At 50.5% G+C, this 17165-nt stretch overlaps 1 protein-coding gene and 1 long non-coding RNA gene across 2 annotated transcripts; one reads left to right on the top strand and one right to left on the bottom strand.

Moving 5' to 3' along the window:
• Positions 1-116: 116 nt before the first annotated feature.
• On the top strand, positions 117-1012 carry LOC120360198 (uncharacterized). Its single transcript, XR_005576776.1, has 2 exons — positions 117-605; positions 777-1012. It is a non-coding gene; the product is annotated as an uncharacterized LOC120360198 (long non-coding RNA).
• A 9564-nt stretch (positions 1013-10576) lies between these two features.
• On the bottom strand, positions 10577-17117 carry LINGO4 (leucine rich repeat and Ig domain containing 4). Its single transcript, XM_003941920.4, has 2 exons — positions 15512-17117; positions 10577-13053 (listed from the first exon to the last, which is right to left on the bottom strand). The coding sequence occupies exon 2, from the start codon at positions 13038-13040 to the stop codon at positions 11259-11261; it is 1782 nt and encodes a 593-aa protein (XP_003941969.1). The 5' UTR covers positions 13041-13053; positions 15512-17117; the 3' UTR covers positions 10577-11258.
• Between the last annotated feature and the right edge of the window lie 48 nt (positions 17118-17165).

The following is a 17165-nucleotide window of genomic DNA, read 5'->3' as shown; positions in this document are numbered from 1 at the left end:
CGTGGCTGCTGCTGGGCACTGCCCAATTACTCGGATGGAATCCAAAGCCGGCCCGCCCTGTCAGCCAATAAGATCCAGGAAAAGCAGATGTTGTTCATTGAGGCCTCACCTGCTGAGAATTAAACAGCCAATTAGAAGCTTCCCGGCGTCCTGGCGGACCACCTCTAGGCCAATTACCGAGGAGTTTTCTACCTTCTAACCCACCGGGAAAAAGCGGCTGGGACCGAGGCGTGAGAGCGTTGAATCACGCGTGTCACCGTTCTCACAAAATTGGTGTCTTTGTACAACGACAGTGCCACAACATAACTCAGTGACCATCGGGAGAGCAGCCTCATCATGGGCGATGCTCCGTCAGTTGTTTCTCTTGAGATCTTTTGCGTAGCTCGGTCCTGCCCCGCATGTGGCGACCGGGACTCAAGAGACACGGAAAACGTTTTCTGTTTTGGAAAACATGAAATACGCTTTGTAGATGGCGAGGAGGTCAAGGGACAGGCGGTGCGCCGCAGAGAGCGAGGACCCACTCTTGTATTCCTCTGCGGAGGAGGCACGGACACACCGTGTGGCCCGAAACAGCGGCAGGAGACACCCGAGCTCCGACCGCCGTGGTGAGGGGGCTGCGGGCCGTGGGGGCGCCAGGGGCCCGTCCTTCCCTGGGGATTCGGGAAAACGGATCCAGGCGACAGCGTGAAAAGCCAAGCCGGGGGGCGTTTCTGTGGGGGCGAGGAAGGGAGCCGGTCTCTACAGGCGGCAGTTTGCTCTGGAAGATTGAATTCCAGACGCTGTCCTGGTCCCTGGACCGTTGAGATCGGTTGGGTCCTGCTACCGCCTCCGCGGGGCGGAGAGCCTCGCGAGCCCAGCCCTGCGCCCTGCTCTGTCCACCCTGTCCCCGCCCCGGGCTAGGGGCTCACCCTGGGGACAGGGGTCGGGCGCTCCTGGTCTTTGGGGGATCTTCTGCACTAGTTTCCATCACAATACCTGGCACGAGATGAGCAATAAACGTTTGCTGAAAGAACGCAGGATTGTATCTTTTGTCAATTAGGGACATGCCTTTGGGCCTCAGTTTTTGTTTCCTATTAATATAAAAATGTGTATGCGTTTTAAATAAGTAATAGGTTTACATTCTACAAAATTCAGAAGAAATAAGGTTATTAGAGTGAATTCATGTCTTTCCTCTTTCCTTCAAGGCAACCAGGGTTACCAGTTTTTTGTGAAAAATTTCACAAGATATTCCATAGTTAACGTGTGTATATGTAATATATAAAGTATATATTTCAACCCAGTTAATGACATACCTACTATTTTGCAATTTTCTTTGATATAGTCTGGAAATCCTTCCATAGCAGCATGTAAGTATCTGCCTCATAGTGATAGTTTCATAGTATGCCTGAGGGATGTATATGAAGATATAGTTAACCGGTCCTTTAACATTTTATTGATATGCAAGCATACTGCATTTCCCTCTTGCATATCTGTATGATAAATGCTTAGGGATGCAAGTGTCAAGTTTAAAAAGTGTGTGCATTGTTTTTTCATTTGGATAGATAAAATTTTGCAAATTCCCTTCCTCCCACAAAGATTTTTATAATTTTCATGCCACCAGCAATTTTTGAAAATGATTTTGGTTAGTATTACCAAATTGCCTTCCCCGGAAGTTTTACCAGTTTTGTCTCCCATCAGCAATGTATGAAAAGAACCTGTTTGATAGCACACTAGTGCTGTTAAATTTCTTGATTTTTGACAGTCTGATAGTGTAAATGGTATCTCGTTGCAAGATAAAATTTCATGGCTCTTATAGAGCATCTTTTAATATATTTAAATGGCAATTGTATTTTTTTTTTTTTTTTTTTGAGACGGAGTTTCGCTCTTGTTACCCAGGCTGGAGTGCAATGGCACGGTCTCGGCTCACCGCAACCTCCGCCTCCTGGGTTCAGGCAATTCTCCTGCCTCAGCCTCCTGAGTAGTTGGGATTACAGGCACACACCACCATGCCCAGCTAATTTTTTGTATTTTTAGTAGAGACGGGGTTTCACCATGTTGACCAGGTTGGTCTCGATCTCTTGACCTTGTGATCCACCCACCTCGGCCTCCCAAAGTGCTGGGATTACAGGCTTGAGCCACCGCGCCCGGCCGGCAATTGTATTTTTTGGGTAAATTCTCTGTTTATATATACTGTTCATATTTTTATTGATTATAGTCTCATTTCTTTTCTTTTCTTTTCTTTTGAGGCAGAGTCTTGCTCTGTTACCCAGGCTGGAGTGTAGTGGCACAATCTTGGCTCACTTCAACCTCTGCCTCCCGGGTTCAAGTGATTCTCCTGCTTCAGCCTCCTGAGTAGCTGGGACTATGGGTGCCCGCCACCATGCCTGGCTAATTTTTGTATTTTTAGTAGTGACGGGGTTTTACCGTGTTAGCCAGGGTGGTCTCCATCTCCTGACCTCGTGATCTGCCCGCCTCGGCTTCTCAAAGTGCTGGGATTACAGACATGAACCACTGTGTCCAGCCTGTAGGGTCATTTTTTTTTTTTTTTTTTTTTTTTTTTTTTTTTTTTGAGACGGAGTTTCGCTCTCGTTACCCAGGCTGGAGTGCAATGGCACGATCTCGGCTCACAGCAACCTCCGCCTCCTGGGCTCAGGCAATTCTCCTGCCTCAGCCTCCTGAGTAGCTGGGACTACAGGCATGCGCCACCATGCCCAGCTAATTTTTTGTATTTTTAGTAGAGACGGGGTTTCACCATGTTGACCAGGATGGTCTCGATCTCTCGACCTCGTGATCCACCCGCCTCGGCCTCCCAAAGTGCTGGGATTACAGGCTTGAGCCACCGCGCCCGGCCCTATAGGGTCATTTTTTAATACGTGCTGTTTGTATGTAAGTTAAAAGTATTTTCCCGGCCAGGTACAGTGGCTCATGCCTGTAATCCCAGCACTTAGGGAGGCTGAGGCAGGATGAACACCTGAGGTCAGGAGTTTGAGACCAGCCTGGCCAATGTGGTGAAACCTTGTCTCTACTAAAAATACAAAAAATAGCCTGCTGTCATGGCAAGCGCCTGTAATCCCAGCTACTTGGGAGTCTGAGGCAGGAGAATCGGTTGAACCTGAGAGGCAGAGGTTGCAGTGAGCCAAGATTGTGCCACTGCACTCCAGCCTGGGTGACAGAATGAGACCATCTCAAAAAAAAAAAAAAAAAAAAATTCCGTTTTCCCAGTTTGTTCTATGTATATTGTTTACAGTGTTGTTTTTTTTTTTTTTTTTTTTTTTTTTGAGACAGTCTCTGTTACCAGGCTGGAGTGCAGTGGTACTATCTGGGCTCATTGCAACCTCCACCTTTGGGGTTCAAGCGATTCTCATGACTTAGCCTCCCAAGTAGCTGGGATTACAGGCACAGACCACCATGCTTGGCTAATTTTTGTATTTTTAATAGAGACTGGGTTTCACCTTATTGGCCAGGCTGGTTTCAAACTCCTGGCCTCAGGTAATTGCCCACTTCAGCCTCCCAAAGTGCTAGGATTTCAGGCCTGAGCTATTTATGGTTATTTGAAAATTTTAAAAATTTTTATGTAATTGATCAGTATTTTCTTTGACAATTTCTGAGTTTCTTTCTTTTTTTGAGACAGAGTCTCATTCTGTCACTTAGGCTGGAGTGCAGTGGCATGATCTCAGCTCACTGTAACCTCTGCCTCCCAGTTTCAAGAGATTCTTGTGCCTCAGCCTGAGTAGCTGGGATTACAGGCCTGCACTACCACACCTGGGTAATTTTGTATATTTAGTAGACTCAGAGTTTTGCCATGTTGGTCAGACTGGTCTCAAACTCTTGGCCTCAAGGGATCCACCCACCTTGGCCTCCCAAAGTGCTGGGATTATAGGCATGAGCCACTGCACCTGGCCAACTTCTGTGTTTCATATAATTTTTAGAAAAGTCTCCAGATACTTAAGATTATTCTCAAAGCTCCTATGTTTTTAAAAGTTACTTCGGAGCCGGGCGCTGTAATCCCAGCACTTTGGGAGGCTGAGGCGGGTGGATCACGAGGTCAAGAGATCGAGACCGTCCTGGTCAACATAGTGAAAACCTGTCTCTACTAAAAATACAAAAATTAGCTGGGCATGGTGGCGTGTGCCTGTAATCCCAGCTACTCAGGAGGCTGAGGCAGGAGAATTGCCTGAACCCAGGAGGCGGAGGTTGCGGTGAGCCGAGATCGCGCCATTGCACTCCAGCCTGGGTAACAAGAGCGAAACTCCGTCTCAAAAAAAAAAAAAAAAAAAAAAAATTACTTCGATGGTGTCTTTTTGGATATGTAAATATTTGATTCACTTGGAATTTATTTTGGTGTAAAGGTGTGAGGCAGAGATCCAACTTTGTTTTGTATTATTCAAATCCTTCTTATTGAATAACCCACATTTCCTCTCTTGGTTTTGAATGCTATCTTTATAATACCACATTGCCATATGTATTTGGGTCTATTTCTAGATTTTTCATTTTGTTCCATTGATCTATTTATTTAAAAAATTTAAAAAGTTATGTATATTATGTTTTTTTAACCACAGTTTAAAAAATTAGTGTACAATCTACATGCAGAAAAATGCACAAATGACAAGTGTGTATCTTGATGAATTTTCACAAATGGAATGCATTTGTGTAACCAGCAGGAGATCAAGAAACAGAACATTACTAGTGTCCTAGAAGCCACCTGTGTGTCCCCGTGCAGTCACTGCTCTTCTCAAGGACAACCACCCTTCTAACTCCTGATACCAGAAATGAATTTTGCCTGTTCTTGCTTTTTATATAAAGAGAATCACAGAGTATGTACTCTTTTGTGTCTGGCTTCCTTTGTTCAAACTATTTCTGTGAGATTCAGCCGTATTGTGAATAGTTTTAGTCCCTTCTGACTACTGTGTAGTAGTAATATTGTGGGGCTATATTGAACTATAATTTACGTTTCTATTCTGTTATTGTTATTTTGACTGGAATCACATATCCCTGGATTATCTAAAGTAGAATGTATGATATAGACTCTGCCTACACACTTAAGTCATTGGTACCCATCAGTAGAATTTTAGTTTTCATCATGTAGAATTTACATATTTCTTGTTAAAGTTATTCCTAGTATTTGAGTGCCTTGATTGCTATAGCTATTTTTACTTTTAAAAAGGCAAAATGGTAGTTCAAATTCAGGGTAAAATGTGTCCAGTTTTGCCATAAAACACAGACCTACTTTATGGGTCTATCTTCTAGCTCCAGTGAAGGCGGGATGGGCAAAAAAGAGGAAATGAAGTCCAAAAAGGGGGTTACACTTTATAGTTAAGCCACAAGAGGAATTTCTTTATTTCTTTTCTAAGACAGAGTCTTACTCTGTTGCCAGGCTGGAGGCAATGGCATGATCTCTACTCACTGCAACCTCCACCTCCAGGTTCAAGCGATCCTCTTGCCTCAGCCTCCCAAGTAGCTGAACTACAGACATGCACCACCATGCCTGGCTAATTTTTGTATTTTTAGTAGAGATGGGGTTTCATGTTGCCCAGGCTGGTCTCCAGCTCCTAGGCTCAAGGTATCCACCTGCCTTAGCCTCCCAAAGTGCTGGGATTACAGGAGTGAGCCAAGGCACTCAGCAGTGAAAAACCAAGTGGCATCCTTTTCCTGGAATTCTTCTTTTTTTTTTTTTTTTTTTTTTTTTTTGACAGAGTCTCACTCTACCATCCAGGCTGGAGTGCAGTGGCATGATCTCAGCTCACTGCAACCTCTGCCTTCTGGGTTCAAGCAATTCTCCTGCCTCAGCCTCCTGAGTATCTGGGATTACAGGCACACACCACCACACCCATCTAATTTTTGTATTTTTAGTAGAGACAAGGTCTCACCATGTTGCCCAGGCTGATCTCAAACGCCTGACCTCAGGTGATCCACCTGCCTCAGCCTCCCAAAGTGCTGCGATTACAGGTGTGAGGCACCATAATCTTATTTTAAAATAAGATTGATTTTATCTTATCTAAAAATAAATGACTTCTAACTTGTTGGGGAGCAGAAGGAATAACTTCAAGTTAGCTCACCCCTCACCCTCAAGTCACTCTACATTTGGGATTTATCATCTCATTCTCCTCTCAGATCCCAAGCAAGATGGAGAGATTGAATTGTGAGATGCTGGGATTGGATGAATTATAATTTCTTCATTCTCATCTCCCGTCCTAAGAGTCTATTCTCTTTCCCTGAAGGGTGTTCTGAGCAGGCCGTGGAAGGCATTAGGTGGAATGAGTTAAGATTTAAGGTCTGGATTGCCTAGAGGGTTCAGTGAGCAAGTGTTTCCTTTAGCAAACTGAAGCAGGAAAGTAGACCTTAGCTAGGGGTCCGGCAGTGAGGGGCTCTGAAATACAAGGAGCTTTCCCAGAGCCTTGGCTGCCCACAGAGTTCCCTCCCTGCACGACATACGAATGACCCATTCAAATGCTGTTCAGCTGTCTGAGTCTTTGGGGAATAGCACTCATCTCCCTTGTTGCCCATCGTAGGAGTCACCACCCCACTCCCCGCTTAATCAAACCTCTTCACCAGAAACCAGCAACTGGGAGCATGAGCCTTAGTGTCCTAACTTACGCTGGTGCTACTCTTCAGTCTTCAGACCAGATAGAATTGTGGCAGGTGCTCTAGGAGAGAATTCTCCTCAGCCTCTCTGATCACCACCACCCAGCTGTCTGCGTACTTAATTCCCCTTACAAAGCAGTTTGGAGCAACAGGACCCAGGAGTCCCTGGTTTCAGATGCTCTCCAGCCTGAGTCACCACCGTACTGACTTTTTACAGCAAGAGTTCCACCCAAAGTCTCTTGCCTCTCCCTCAGATGGGTGCTGGTGGGAGAAGGGGACAGGTGAGGAGAGGATGCTGGAGGCATTTTTGTGTGTGTCCTTGCCGGGCCCATGCTAATACCTGCTCTTAGCTGTGCTGACATCCACTTTGAACTGTAATCCTTCTCAGCCTTATCTCTTTGCCTCTAATGGACCCTGGAAAGCAAATGTGGCCTAAGGCCTCAGTCTCCCCTGCAACCTGTGGCTTCTCGTAGCAGAATTTCTTAACCTATATCAGATGGAGTCTGTGATGGCTTCAGAATGACTGGATAATTTACAAATATTTTTGATCATAGCTTGCATCAGGAATTCTCAGAGGGCTCTGTGACTCAAAAAAGTTGAAGATCATTGCTCAGCAGGGCTCTCATCTCTCGAATCAGGGATCCAGCACAGCACAGGAAACAGAAGTCAGAAATAGAGAAAGACTCTCAGGGATGGAAATGTGGAGCGTGGAGATGGTGCCACAGTATCTTTGGGTCCAGAGTTATCTCACAGCTTAAGTGAGACTGTGTCTGAGATGGAAGAGAGGAGTGGAAGGAGGGCGGGAGGGAATGCCCTTGGAAAGGTTCTGTCAAGCAGGGATGGGCAGAAGGTAGGCAGGGTCAAATTCTTCTCCACTCTGAAATAGCTCACAGATTGTTCTGCCAGTGTGTGCAACCTCTCTCTAACCTAGGAGGTTGTTGAGGTTAGAACCCAGATAGGAACTAGGAAATCTGAAGCCTCCGTTTCAGAGAATCCTTTGCCGGAAGCCAGGCGTTTCACTGCAGGCCATCTGCTCCCTGAAATTTCTGCTCCTTTCTACCAGTCCCTGAGGCAGAGGCTGTAAGGACGTTGGGAGAGGGACTGAGAAGAAAGAGTAAAAACAAAGAAAAACCCCAACCTTGTGTATCAGGTGCATTAGAGTTAGTAAAGAAGGTGAGGACCAGTAACAGCCCAGTCCGTGCTGGAAGTTCAGAGTGGATAGGTTGGAAGATTTCCCCTCTCTTACAGGTCGTGTCCTGTAACCGAGAGGCCCTGGGAGACGGAGCCATGAGGGTGTGGCAGTGAGGATGGCAGCGTTCTGGAAAGTGGGAGTTTTCAGTCAGCCCTGAGCTCAAATAGCTAATTGCTATTTACTAACTCTGCACACTTGAGCACTTACTCTATTTGACCTTCAGTTTCATCAGCTAAGATGCCTCCCTACTTTATAGGGCTGATGTAAGGATTAAATAAGAAAACATAAAAGTCACTGACACAGAATAGGCCCTCAATCGATGTTATTTTCTTTGCTTTGGACGTCTGTTCCACCCTGGACAGAGCCTCCATTGGATTGTCCCCATGGTGTGGTGCCATACATCCCTGCACATGGTCCACAAAACTTCTGTACTCACACCCCCTACTCATCCTGGGTTGCATTTGCACACTCATCTGCACACATACAGCATCCTGTACCATCACAGCTGAGCTGAGGGCAGCCTTTCTGATAGGTGAGATGAGGAACCGGCTTGCTAATGCCTGGACAAGCTGTGGAAGTGCTCGTCTTAGTAAGCTTGTTACACTAATGGGCTTCACCCTTCAAAAGTATTCTGGAGAAGCTGTGATAGGAGACAAAGGGGCTGTGATGGGAGTAGCTCCACAGTCTTTTCCCTGAGATTAAATGTGTTTCTTGAGGGATACTCTCCACCCATCACTGCCAAGGAGACCTTAGTCTGTGCCCGGATTGTGATGTCTGAAGCTTTGCTGTCCAGTATGGTACCGTTGGCCACACGTGACTATCGAATGCCTGTAAAGGTAAGTAGTACAGCTGAGGAATGGAATTTTAAATTTATATAATTTTAACTTAAAATTTAAAACAGATTTTGATTCCCTTATTGGAAAATGTTTTATGTTTGAAAAAAACTTGGATGTGTGAATACACTTTCTCTATAGTGACCTGTATGAAATCCAAATACAGATTTTCTGGTGAAAATTTAGTAACTGAGTTGTGATGTTGAGATGTACTGTAAGTGTAAAATATACATTGGATTTTACAGACCTAATATGAAAAAGTGTTAAATATTTTATGATTGATTTTATATTGATAATATATTGAAATGATAATAGTTTGGGTACATTGGGTTAAATAGTATTGAAATTAAATGTATCTGTTTCATTTTGATTTTTTAATGTAGTAGCTACTAGAAAACTTGAAATTACATAGGTGACTTGGATTCTGTGTCTGTTGGATAACTCTGCTCTGGAGACTTTGGGACTCCACAGACTTTGGGCAGAAGCATGTCCCAGCGCCAGACAGTCATCTGCTCCTCACTGCGGCAGGGGCTTCCCAGAGATTTCTCTGAACGGCATCGCTGCTTCCGCATTGCAAAGAGGGCAGCGAGAGTGGGAACCTTCAGCATCTGACTCTCAAGTCCCAACCAATAAGCTGCTGGTGGGAGGTTATGGTGAAGAGGGGGAGGGCTGTGCCCCAAAAAACCTCTCTGGTACATTATAAACTGGAGAAGGGGAAGTTGCTGGGATGCTAACTGGGTTGTGTGTGCATGGTGGGTGTGGAGGTTGCAGGCTCAGGGAAACTAATTTCTCAAGCAGGTCAGTTTCTCCAGCCTTACTCTCCTGTCTGCCCGGTTCTCACATTCACCTCTGGTCCTACCCACATATTCCTATCTCTGCCCCACTAAAGAGTGGCCTGCCTGTGAAGTCCAGCTTCACCTCCTCAGTGGCACTGAGTGTCTCACCTATCGGGCAGTTTGGGCTGGGAATCTAATGAGTGGAGTCTCATCAGAGCAAGGACAACAGCGCAGGAATCAACCAGAAAGCTCACAATGCTTGCATCTGGTTTGGTGTAGGGGTGGGTAGGAGGAAACTAAGGACGCTGGGCAGATGCTGCTGCGGAGAAAGGTTCCCTGGGACCACGTGATTCTTCCCTTCTCAGTCCCTCCTCCCACTCCTCTCCTCTCCCTGTGACTCCTCCCTCCCAGTGATGCTGAGGCTGTTGCTCTGTCCCTTGAGCTTCCAGCATCTCTACTTCTTTTTGGGCTCTGCTTTGCCCTCTGTTTGAAGCACAGCCAGTGGCACTCAGCACTTTCACCTCCCACTCCACCTCCCCATCTGGGGGTCTCTGTAAGTCACTGACCTCTACCCGGAGAGAGCTTCGCACTGCGGGAAGCACAGAACCAGAGGAAGCTGCAGAAGGATGGTGAAAATTAACTAGGCAGGCAGTTACTGCTGCTCCCGCTTCCCACCGCTTCTCACTACAGCCTGCTGTGCCCTCCTCCCTGTTCCTCCAAGCCTCCTCTCTGCAGTGTCCTGGGTCTCTCTCCTTTGACAACTGCAGGATTCTTGTATTTGTCAGTCATTAACTTGGAGTTCTGGCTTTCCCGCAAGGGCACTAAGGATCTGTCACACAAAAATGATGGGGGGCTCCCATGGAGAAATGGCAAAGAGGGGCAGCAGCTGGGTGTCCCAGGTGGAATTTCTATGTGGGGATCCCCGGGAAGGTGGAGGATTGCTCCTTTTCCAATTCCAGAGTTGGGGAGTGAAAGGTAAAGCACTGAGGCTGAAACGGGGGGCTGGGAGTGCTGAGATCCCTCCAGGCATGGTGAGGGGGTGCGGTGGGGGGGGGAGAGTGGAGGTAGGAGGGCACTCCTTACCCTGTTTGTCAGGCAGGTTAGATGGAGGCAAGGCCACTGGGACACAGGATCAATGGGAAGCAGGAAGAGAAGGAGGGGGAGATAGACCAGACATGAGGGTAGGAAATAGACGGAAGTAAAGAAAACGCCAGAGATGACATTAGTTTTGGCAGCTACTGTTGTGGCCCTTTGGCAGCAGGTTTAATGATCTGGGAGACAGAGGAAGGTGGTGGAGGCTCCTGCAGACTCAGTGCAGTGCGTGGCCTGTCCTCCCCATCCCACAGTCTGTCCCCAGCCTCCTCTCTGTAGCCTGGGGCTCCTTGCCTCTTTATTCCTGCACCTAGGGGCAGGTTTGGGGTGGGGAGCAGAAAAGAAAGGGACTCTGCCTGGCTGACAAACAGAGACTCCAAGGAGCAAGTGGCACTTCCCAGCCCCACCTCTGAAATAATCTGAGAGCTGTGGCCGGCGCTTGGTGTTGGTTATTAAAGGATATAAGCGTGTGTGAAGAAAGCCAAGTGGTTAGACGAGCAGACTAGAGCTTTGGTTCTGTTTCCTGTATTGTGCGCGAAGGGGGACGAAGGGAGGGCTGGAGTAACGATGGGGTCTGCGTCTGTAGCTCCCTGGGACCCTCAGTGAAGAAATGACAATGCTGTCCTCAGACCGGAAAGGCTCAGGAAGCAGATCTCTAGCAGGAGGCATTGCTAATTACCGGCAGAACGCAGGCGGGAGGGCGGTGATGCTCTGGATCCGGTTCTGGTCCAAGTGGTCTTGGTTCTGTCAATCCCTTTGGTATCTGAAGCGGGCTGGGTGGGTTCCCCACATGGGAAGGAAGGGTCAGAAGAGCTTGGCAGTGAGCCGGTTACCCCCCGAGTTTTTATCCCCAGAGGGCCGAGGTGCCACAAAGTCAAAGGTCACGTGATGTTTGACCCGGCCCTTGCCCTTGCTCCAAAGGGCAATCAGGCCAAAGCAGAGGGTCACTGAGGTGAGGAAGGGGAGGAAGCCAACTGCTAGCACCATGGCCACACCTCTGCTATCCAGAAAAAAAGGCCCCGGGATTCCTGGCACGGTGATGTTGGGGTCGGAGAGCGAGCCGTTTGCTGGTTCCACCTGGATGACTTCCAGCCAGGTCCTCAGAGAGTCGTTCCCAGCGACATTGCTGACCACACAGACATAGGGCCCCCTGTCCCGTAGCTGCACTGAGCGGATCTCCAGTGTCCCATCCTCTAGGACCCTTACTCTCCCAGCCCTGCCCAGCCAAGCCCCGTGAGGCCTCATCCAGGAGACAGTGGGGGCTGGGTCTCCATCTCCAGAGCAGGAGAAAACCGCATGCCCACCCTCCTCTGCAATGACCCATCGAGGCCCCGACTTTCGGATCAGGGCTGGTTTGCAGGTGAAGTGCCCCGGAGGCAGGATGTCCGAAAAATCCCTCAGGCTCTTCCCTTGGACATGCTGCGGGCCAGCACAGGCAGGGGGGGACGTGCCAAAGTCCAGGCGGCGGCGGAGCCGGAGCAGCCAGAGGAGGCGGCAGTCACAGGTCAGGGGGTTGCCAGACAGCCTCAGGGTGACCAGTTTGTCTGGAGAAGGGAAGGCTGTTTCCTCTAGTGTCTGAAGGGCGTTATCTGCCACATCCAGGAGGTGGAAGGCCGTCAAGCCGTGGAAGGCGTGGGCGGCAATGGAGGTGAGGCACGCCCCTGACAGGCGTAGCTCCTGGAGCCGCACGAGGGGACTGAGCCTGCGGGCTGGGATGGCTGAGATGGGATTCTGAGACAGATCCAGGACCCTGAGGAAGCTCAGGTGGTGCAGTGCTTGGAAAGGCACCGAGCTCAGATTGCAGCGGGTGATGGCCAGGCTGCTGAGATTGAGCCCAACTAAGCTCCCAGGGTCCAGAGCCTCCAGAGACGGCCAGTGGTGGATCTCCAGCTCCTTGAGCTGCCCCAGTCCCCTCAGTGCCCCAGCTGGCAGCCTCCCAATGTCCAGTTCTCGAAGCCTTAGGGCAACTAGTGCCGGGAGACGGGCGAGGGCTGGGCCGGGCACTGTGCTGAGGTTGCAGCGCTCCAGGGTGAGGGTGCTCAGCTTCGCCAGCCCTGCAAAGGCCCCCGGAGCCACAAATACCAGGTGGTTGTCCCCAACCTCCAGCTGCTGGAGGCTGCCTAGCTCCCCAAAAGCTCCATCTAGGAAGAGGACGATTTGGTTGAGGCGGAGGTCCAGCAGGGTCAGGGCAGAGAGGCCTGAGAAGACCCCAGGCCCCATGATTCTGAGCCGATTGCCCTGCAGCCTCAGGGTGAGTAGGCTCTGCAGGCCATGGAAGGCCCCAGGCTCAAGGGTGGAAAGCTGGTTGTAGCTGAGGTCCAGTTCCTGGAGCAGGCTCAGGCGGGAGAGCATTCCCCGCTGGAGCCCCCACAGGCGGTTCCCACTCAGGTCCAGGAGCTCAGTGTCCCGTGGGAGTCCGCCAGGTACAGCCTCCAGTTGCCTGTGGCCACAGAGCACAGCCTGGGGCTGGGAGGTGCAGTCGCACACAGCAGGGCAGCTGCCACCGCTCCCTCCAGGCAGGAGGAGGAGGAAAAGGAGCGGGGGCCATGGGGGCCAGGCTGGCTTTGGAGCTGTGGCCGCATCCATTCCCTCTTCAGTCCTGGAACAGATGATGACATGGCTCTTTTTGGAAAGTGGCTTCAGATGACGGTGACCCTGGACTTCCTGGCCCTTCTTAGAGGGGAGAGAAATGGGTCTATCTCTCTCAGCATTGCCAACAAGTAGGGCACAGAACCAGGAAGCATTCTTGTGTGCCACCTCCCAGGGGCTTCCTGGAGTTTCTCTTTGGGGAATCTCTACTTTCCTCCTTCTTCCAGCCCTAGATAACCAGCCAAGTGCTTACTGGCTCATGGAACCCTAGCCAAGCCTGATTTCTGTGGGGAAGGACTTACGGGGATGGGGCAGGGAACAGCAGGGAGGTAACTGAGTCTTTCTGTAATGGGGTTTCCTGATGCCTGTCAGATCCAGGAGTATCTCAGGTTTCCTCTCCCTGATACCTGCTCTCCTCAAGCTCTGCTCTGTCCCTCTCTGCCCACCCTTATTCTCCCATGTTACGTACCCATAGCTTTTGCTTAAGGCTCAGGGAGATTGCGTCCTTGGCCCGGAGTTCCCTGTCCTGACTGGAGAGGTCCTCACCTTGACTAGCTCACCCAAGGCTGGGAAACATGCAGGCCTCAGCTCCACCCCCATGCTGAGCCCTCCTCCAGCCTGGCCCAAGGCCTGAGCCCTGGCCTAGCAAAATCCAATCTCCCCAAAATGCCTGTGTGGACAACGGCCAAGCTGTACATTAGCTGTGGCGCAGGATGCAGGGGGCACTTGACGCGGAAGCTGGGAATCCCCTGCAGGAGCCCGGTGGCAACTGCTTCTCCACTACAGATGATGTTGGGGTGTGCGAGGGACCCACAGGATGCCCGGGTTTTGAGTTCTGTGGCTTGGTCTTCAGTCTTGGGCTTCCCTCATATCCCTCCTTAATGGCGTTTTGATTCTGGTCCCGTGTGTGGATCTGAGGGAGAGCTCTTGCCCCTTTTGGCCTGAGCTGCCTGAGAAATTCCCACGAGACAGACTGTGGACCCGGGAGCATAGTTAATTTCGGAGAGAGAGCATCTGACGGGGCGCTGTAGGGTGGGGAGGAAGGGAGCCCTTGGCTGGCACAGCAGATATCTGGGCACAGGCCATGTGCAGAGCCTGTCGACTTACAGCTGGTTTCTGGGTACCAGGGTCTGGGAAATCTCAGGCAGATGGTGACTACAATGGCTGAGGTGACAGAGGAGAAGGGGCCCTCTAGGTGGTGAGGGCCTCTGACTCACCCTGTTCATTGTCAACAGGGACCCCGAGGAAAGGGAGGAGGACTGGAATTGGCAAGGGATGGCCACAGAGGTAGGAGCAAAAGCCCACAGATGCTCCCTGGGAGACACTGCATCTGAGTTTCTCCTGAGCGACAATCCTGATCACCTTTGGGCTTATGGGCGTCAGGCTCTCTGGGCTGTACGGGGTCAGCTTTCTACTTACATGCCCTATTTTTTCCCATGTGGAACTTAGGAGAGGCAGTTTAAGAGACGGTCATTTCTTCCCCTTTCCTTCCCACTCTCCACCCTCTGGAAGGATCATTCTAGCAGCCATCCTACAGCTAGGAAAACTAAAGAAAGAGGCCCAAAGAGCAGAGGGATAGAGAACACTGGTCTGAGGCTTGGGGATGAGAAAGTAACATGGGGCAAAGACCGCAGGGCAGACTCCTCTCTCCCATCCTGACCTAACAGGTCTGTGTGGCATGCCCAGAGCTCTCCCAGGAGAGGTGGCCCAGCCTCCCTTGTTCTCCCTGGGCTTGTTCTGGGAAGTCCACCTGACAGCTAGCTCTTCATCACTACTGCTGCAGTTGCTGCTCATCCTCTGCTCTGCCATCAGCAAAAGTGCAGTGAAGCATGTAACCCAGCTTTCTTCCTTCCTGCTCCGGTGAGTTCCCCTGAGTCCCAAAGCCTGCTGGGCCAGGGGCTGAGGGAGCTGGAGCAACCTATTTTATTTCTACGGTGGCTAATTTAATCACAAACTTCCCTTGCCAACCTCCATGGCCGCAGGACCGGCTTCCGGCCACTTTGCAGAAAGAGAGATATCAGAACCACTGTATTCTCTCCTTCAGTGGGATGGGGTCTGGGGCATCACCGCTCAAGGATAGAGAGCTTTCTTCTTGTGTTTATGTGGCAGTCCAGAGACACCTTGGACCTGGGTATCCTGTATCCTCTTTAAAGCACACCTGACTGATGGATGGGAACTGTGGGGAGAGGGGTTCCTGGGGAGATCCACACTGGTTATGGAGAAAAACCCTTCCAGAGAAAGGGGGAGTACTGGGGAGATGGAAGGGAGGTCCCCTTGGAGTCCTTCCACCCAGGGGCACTTAGGACATTTTAGTTTCCCCTTCAAAGTCCCATGGGGTCAGGATTAATTGTTGGCAGTGTGGGGGCCCAAACCCTCTTGCCTTGAGGGGCACACTAGTCTGGCCTGTCTCCAAGAGTGTTATGGAAAAGGGCAGCTGCATCTTTGGGACAGAGGGTGGGGGCACTTACCGGAGAAGCTGGAGGGTGGCATCAAGTTGGGCGCTGCATCTGTCCAGCGCTGGGGGCCCTGTCCCATTCGAGCTGCGCCTCAGGCCCCTGCCCCTTCCCCGCGTGCCTCACCCCCTGCGGCCCGCCAGCCGCCTGCTGCCTGCCGCTGCTGCTGCTGTTGCTGCTGCAGCCGCTGCTGCCAAGACTGAGGTGGAGAAAAGAGCCAGAAAGCATTTCTCCTTTTTTTTTTTTTTCCTCTCTTTTTAAACCAGGCGAGAATGAGTCTGCAGCAACCCTGTTGGTGCAAAATAAATAAATAAAGCAACCAGGGAGGGCTGCAGCAAGCACCACTACAGGCTGGCGAGTGGCAGGGGAGGGTTCTAAGAGGGAGGCTCTGGTGCCAGGGAGGGGTCAGGCAATGGCAAGAGCGGCAGCCTCTAGGTGATCCCTCTGACATCCTGATCCCCCCTGGGGAGCTCATGCCAGCCGCCTTCCCGAGGATTGTCTTTTGGTCTCCCAGATGTGGAGCAATTCTGTGCAATCTATAAATCTAAATGTTCCCTGTGGGTATCATCTGTGGAAAGTTCTCAGTCTACAGCATCTCCCGTGGAGCTCAGTTTGAGGCTCTTACAGTGGGGGTTCCTCACTGGGGAACTGCTCCACCTGGGGAGAAACCGAGGCGGTGCGGTGAGGGTGGGTTGGATCTGTATCATGCTGAGGGATTGCTGAGCTGGAAACCTGGGTCTTGCTGGAGGAATGAGACTGGAGAGCAGGTATGCAGGTGATCTAATTTAAGGATTTCCCCCCACACCCCTGACACACACACCTCTTGCCTTTAAAAATCATTTTATAAAGAATGGCACAAGTTGGGGTTTATGTTTACTCAGATGAACCCATCCCCTGAGAGGAAGCAATCCCACCCCCCACCCTCCAACCCCATGACCACCCATCATTGCTGTCTATCCCCCAGGGGAGGGTTCACAGCTGTTTATGAAGCCAAGAGAGGTTCTGGGCAAGATCACAGCTGGGGAAACTGGCCCGGGCCCTGCACCCCCGGTGTCCTCCATGCTGGAGTCAGCGGTGCCCCATGACGGGGTGCTGGAATTGCATCTGCTTCCTTCTCCGCAACAAGAGCAGCGCCGGTGGGTAGGCCAGGAAAGTCCTCCGGGGTCTGTCCTTGCCTTCCGACTGACGAGTGCCAGCACCTCTGCTTCTCTTGGGGCTTCTAATGGTAGAAGACAGCTGGAGCTGGGGTGGTGTTTGGATCACCCCAGGCCCAAGATCAGTGGACCGGAGCACCATGGAAATGTCTGGGGGAGTCCCTCAGGATTGGGACTTTCCCTGAGGCCACTAGGCTCCTCTGAGCTGTGGCCTGAAGGATGAGAGATTGTGTCAGGTTCACATGTCTCTGGAACTGCATGATTGCAGCTGAGTCTGTATGTGTTTCACCTGTGTATGGGTGTGTGTCTGATCAGTTTTGTGCCAGCCCCTATAGTCTATTGTTAAAGTGCACATAAGAGGTGTGAGTTTCAACTCTATATCCAGGATGCTGTTGGCCTTCATTGTACCCTAGTCCCACACCTAAACCCCACAAAACAATGATCCCCAGCCTCTCATCCTCATCCCATCCAGTTTTTGGTTAGACCCCAGGAAAAGGGTAGGGTGCCCAAACACG

This window comes from Saimiri boliviensis, chromosome 19 (assembly GCF_048565385.1).
Source record: "Saimiri boliviensis isolate mSaiBol1 chromosome 19, mSaiBol1.pri, whole genome shotgun sequence".
Taxonomy (NCBI): domain Eukaryota; kingdom Metazoa; phylum Chordata; class Mammalia; order Primates; family Cebidae; genus Saimiri; species Saimiri boliviensis.
This window is presented reverse-complemented; position numbering and strand designations above follow the sequence as displayed.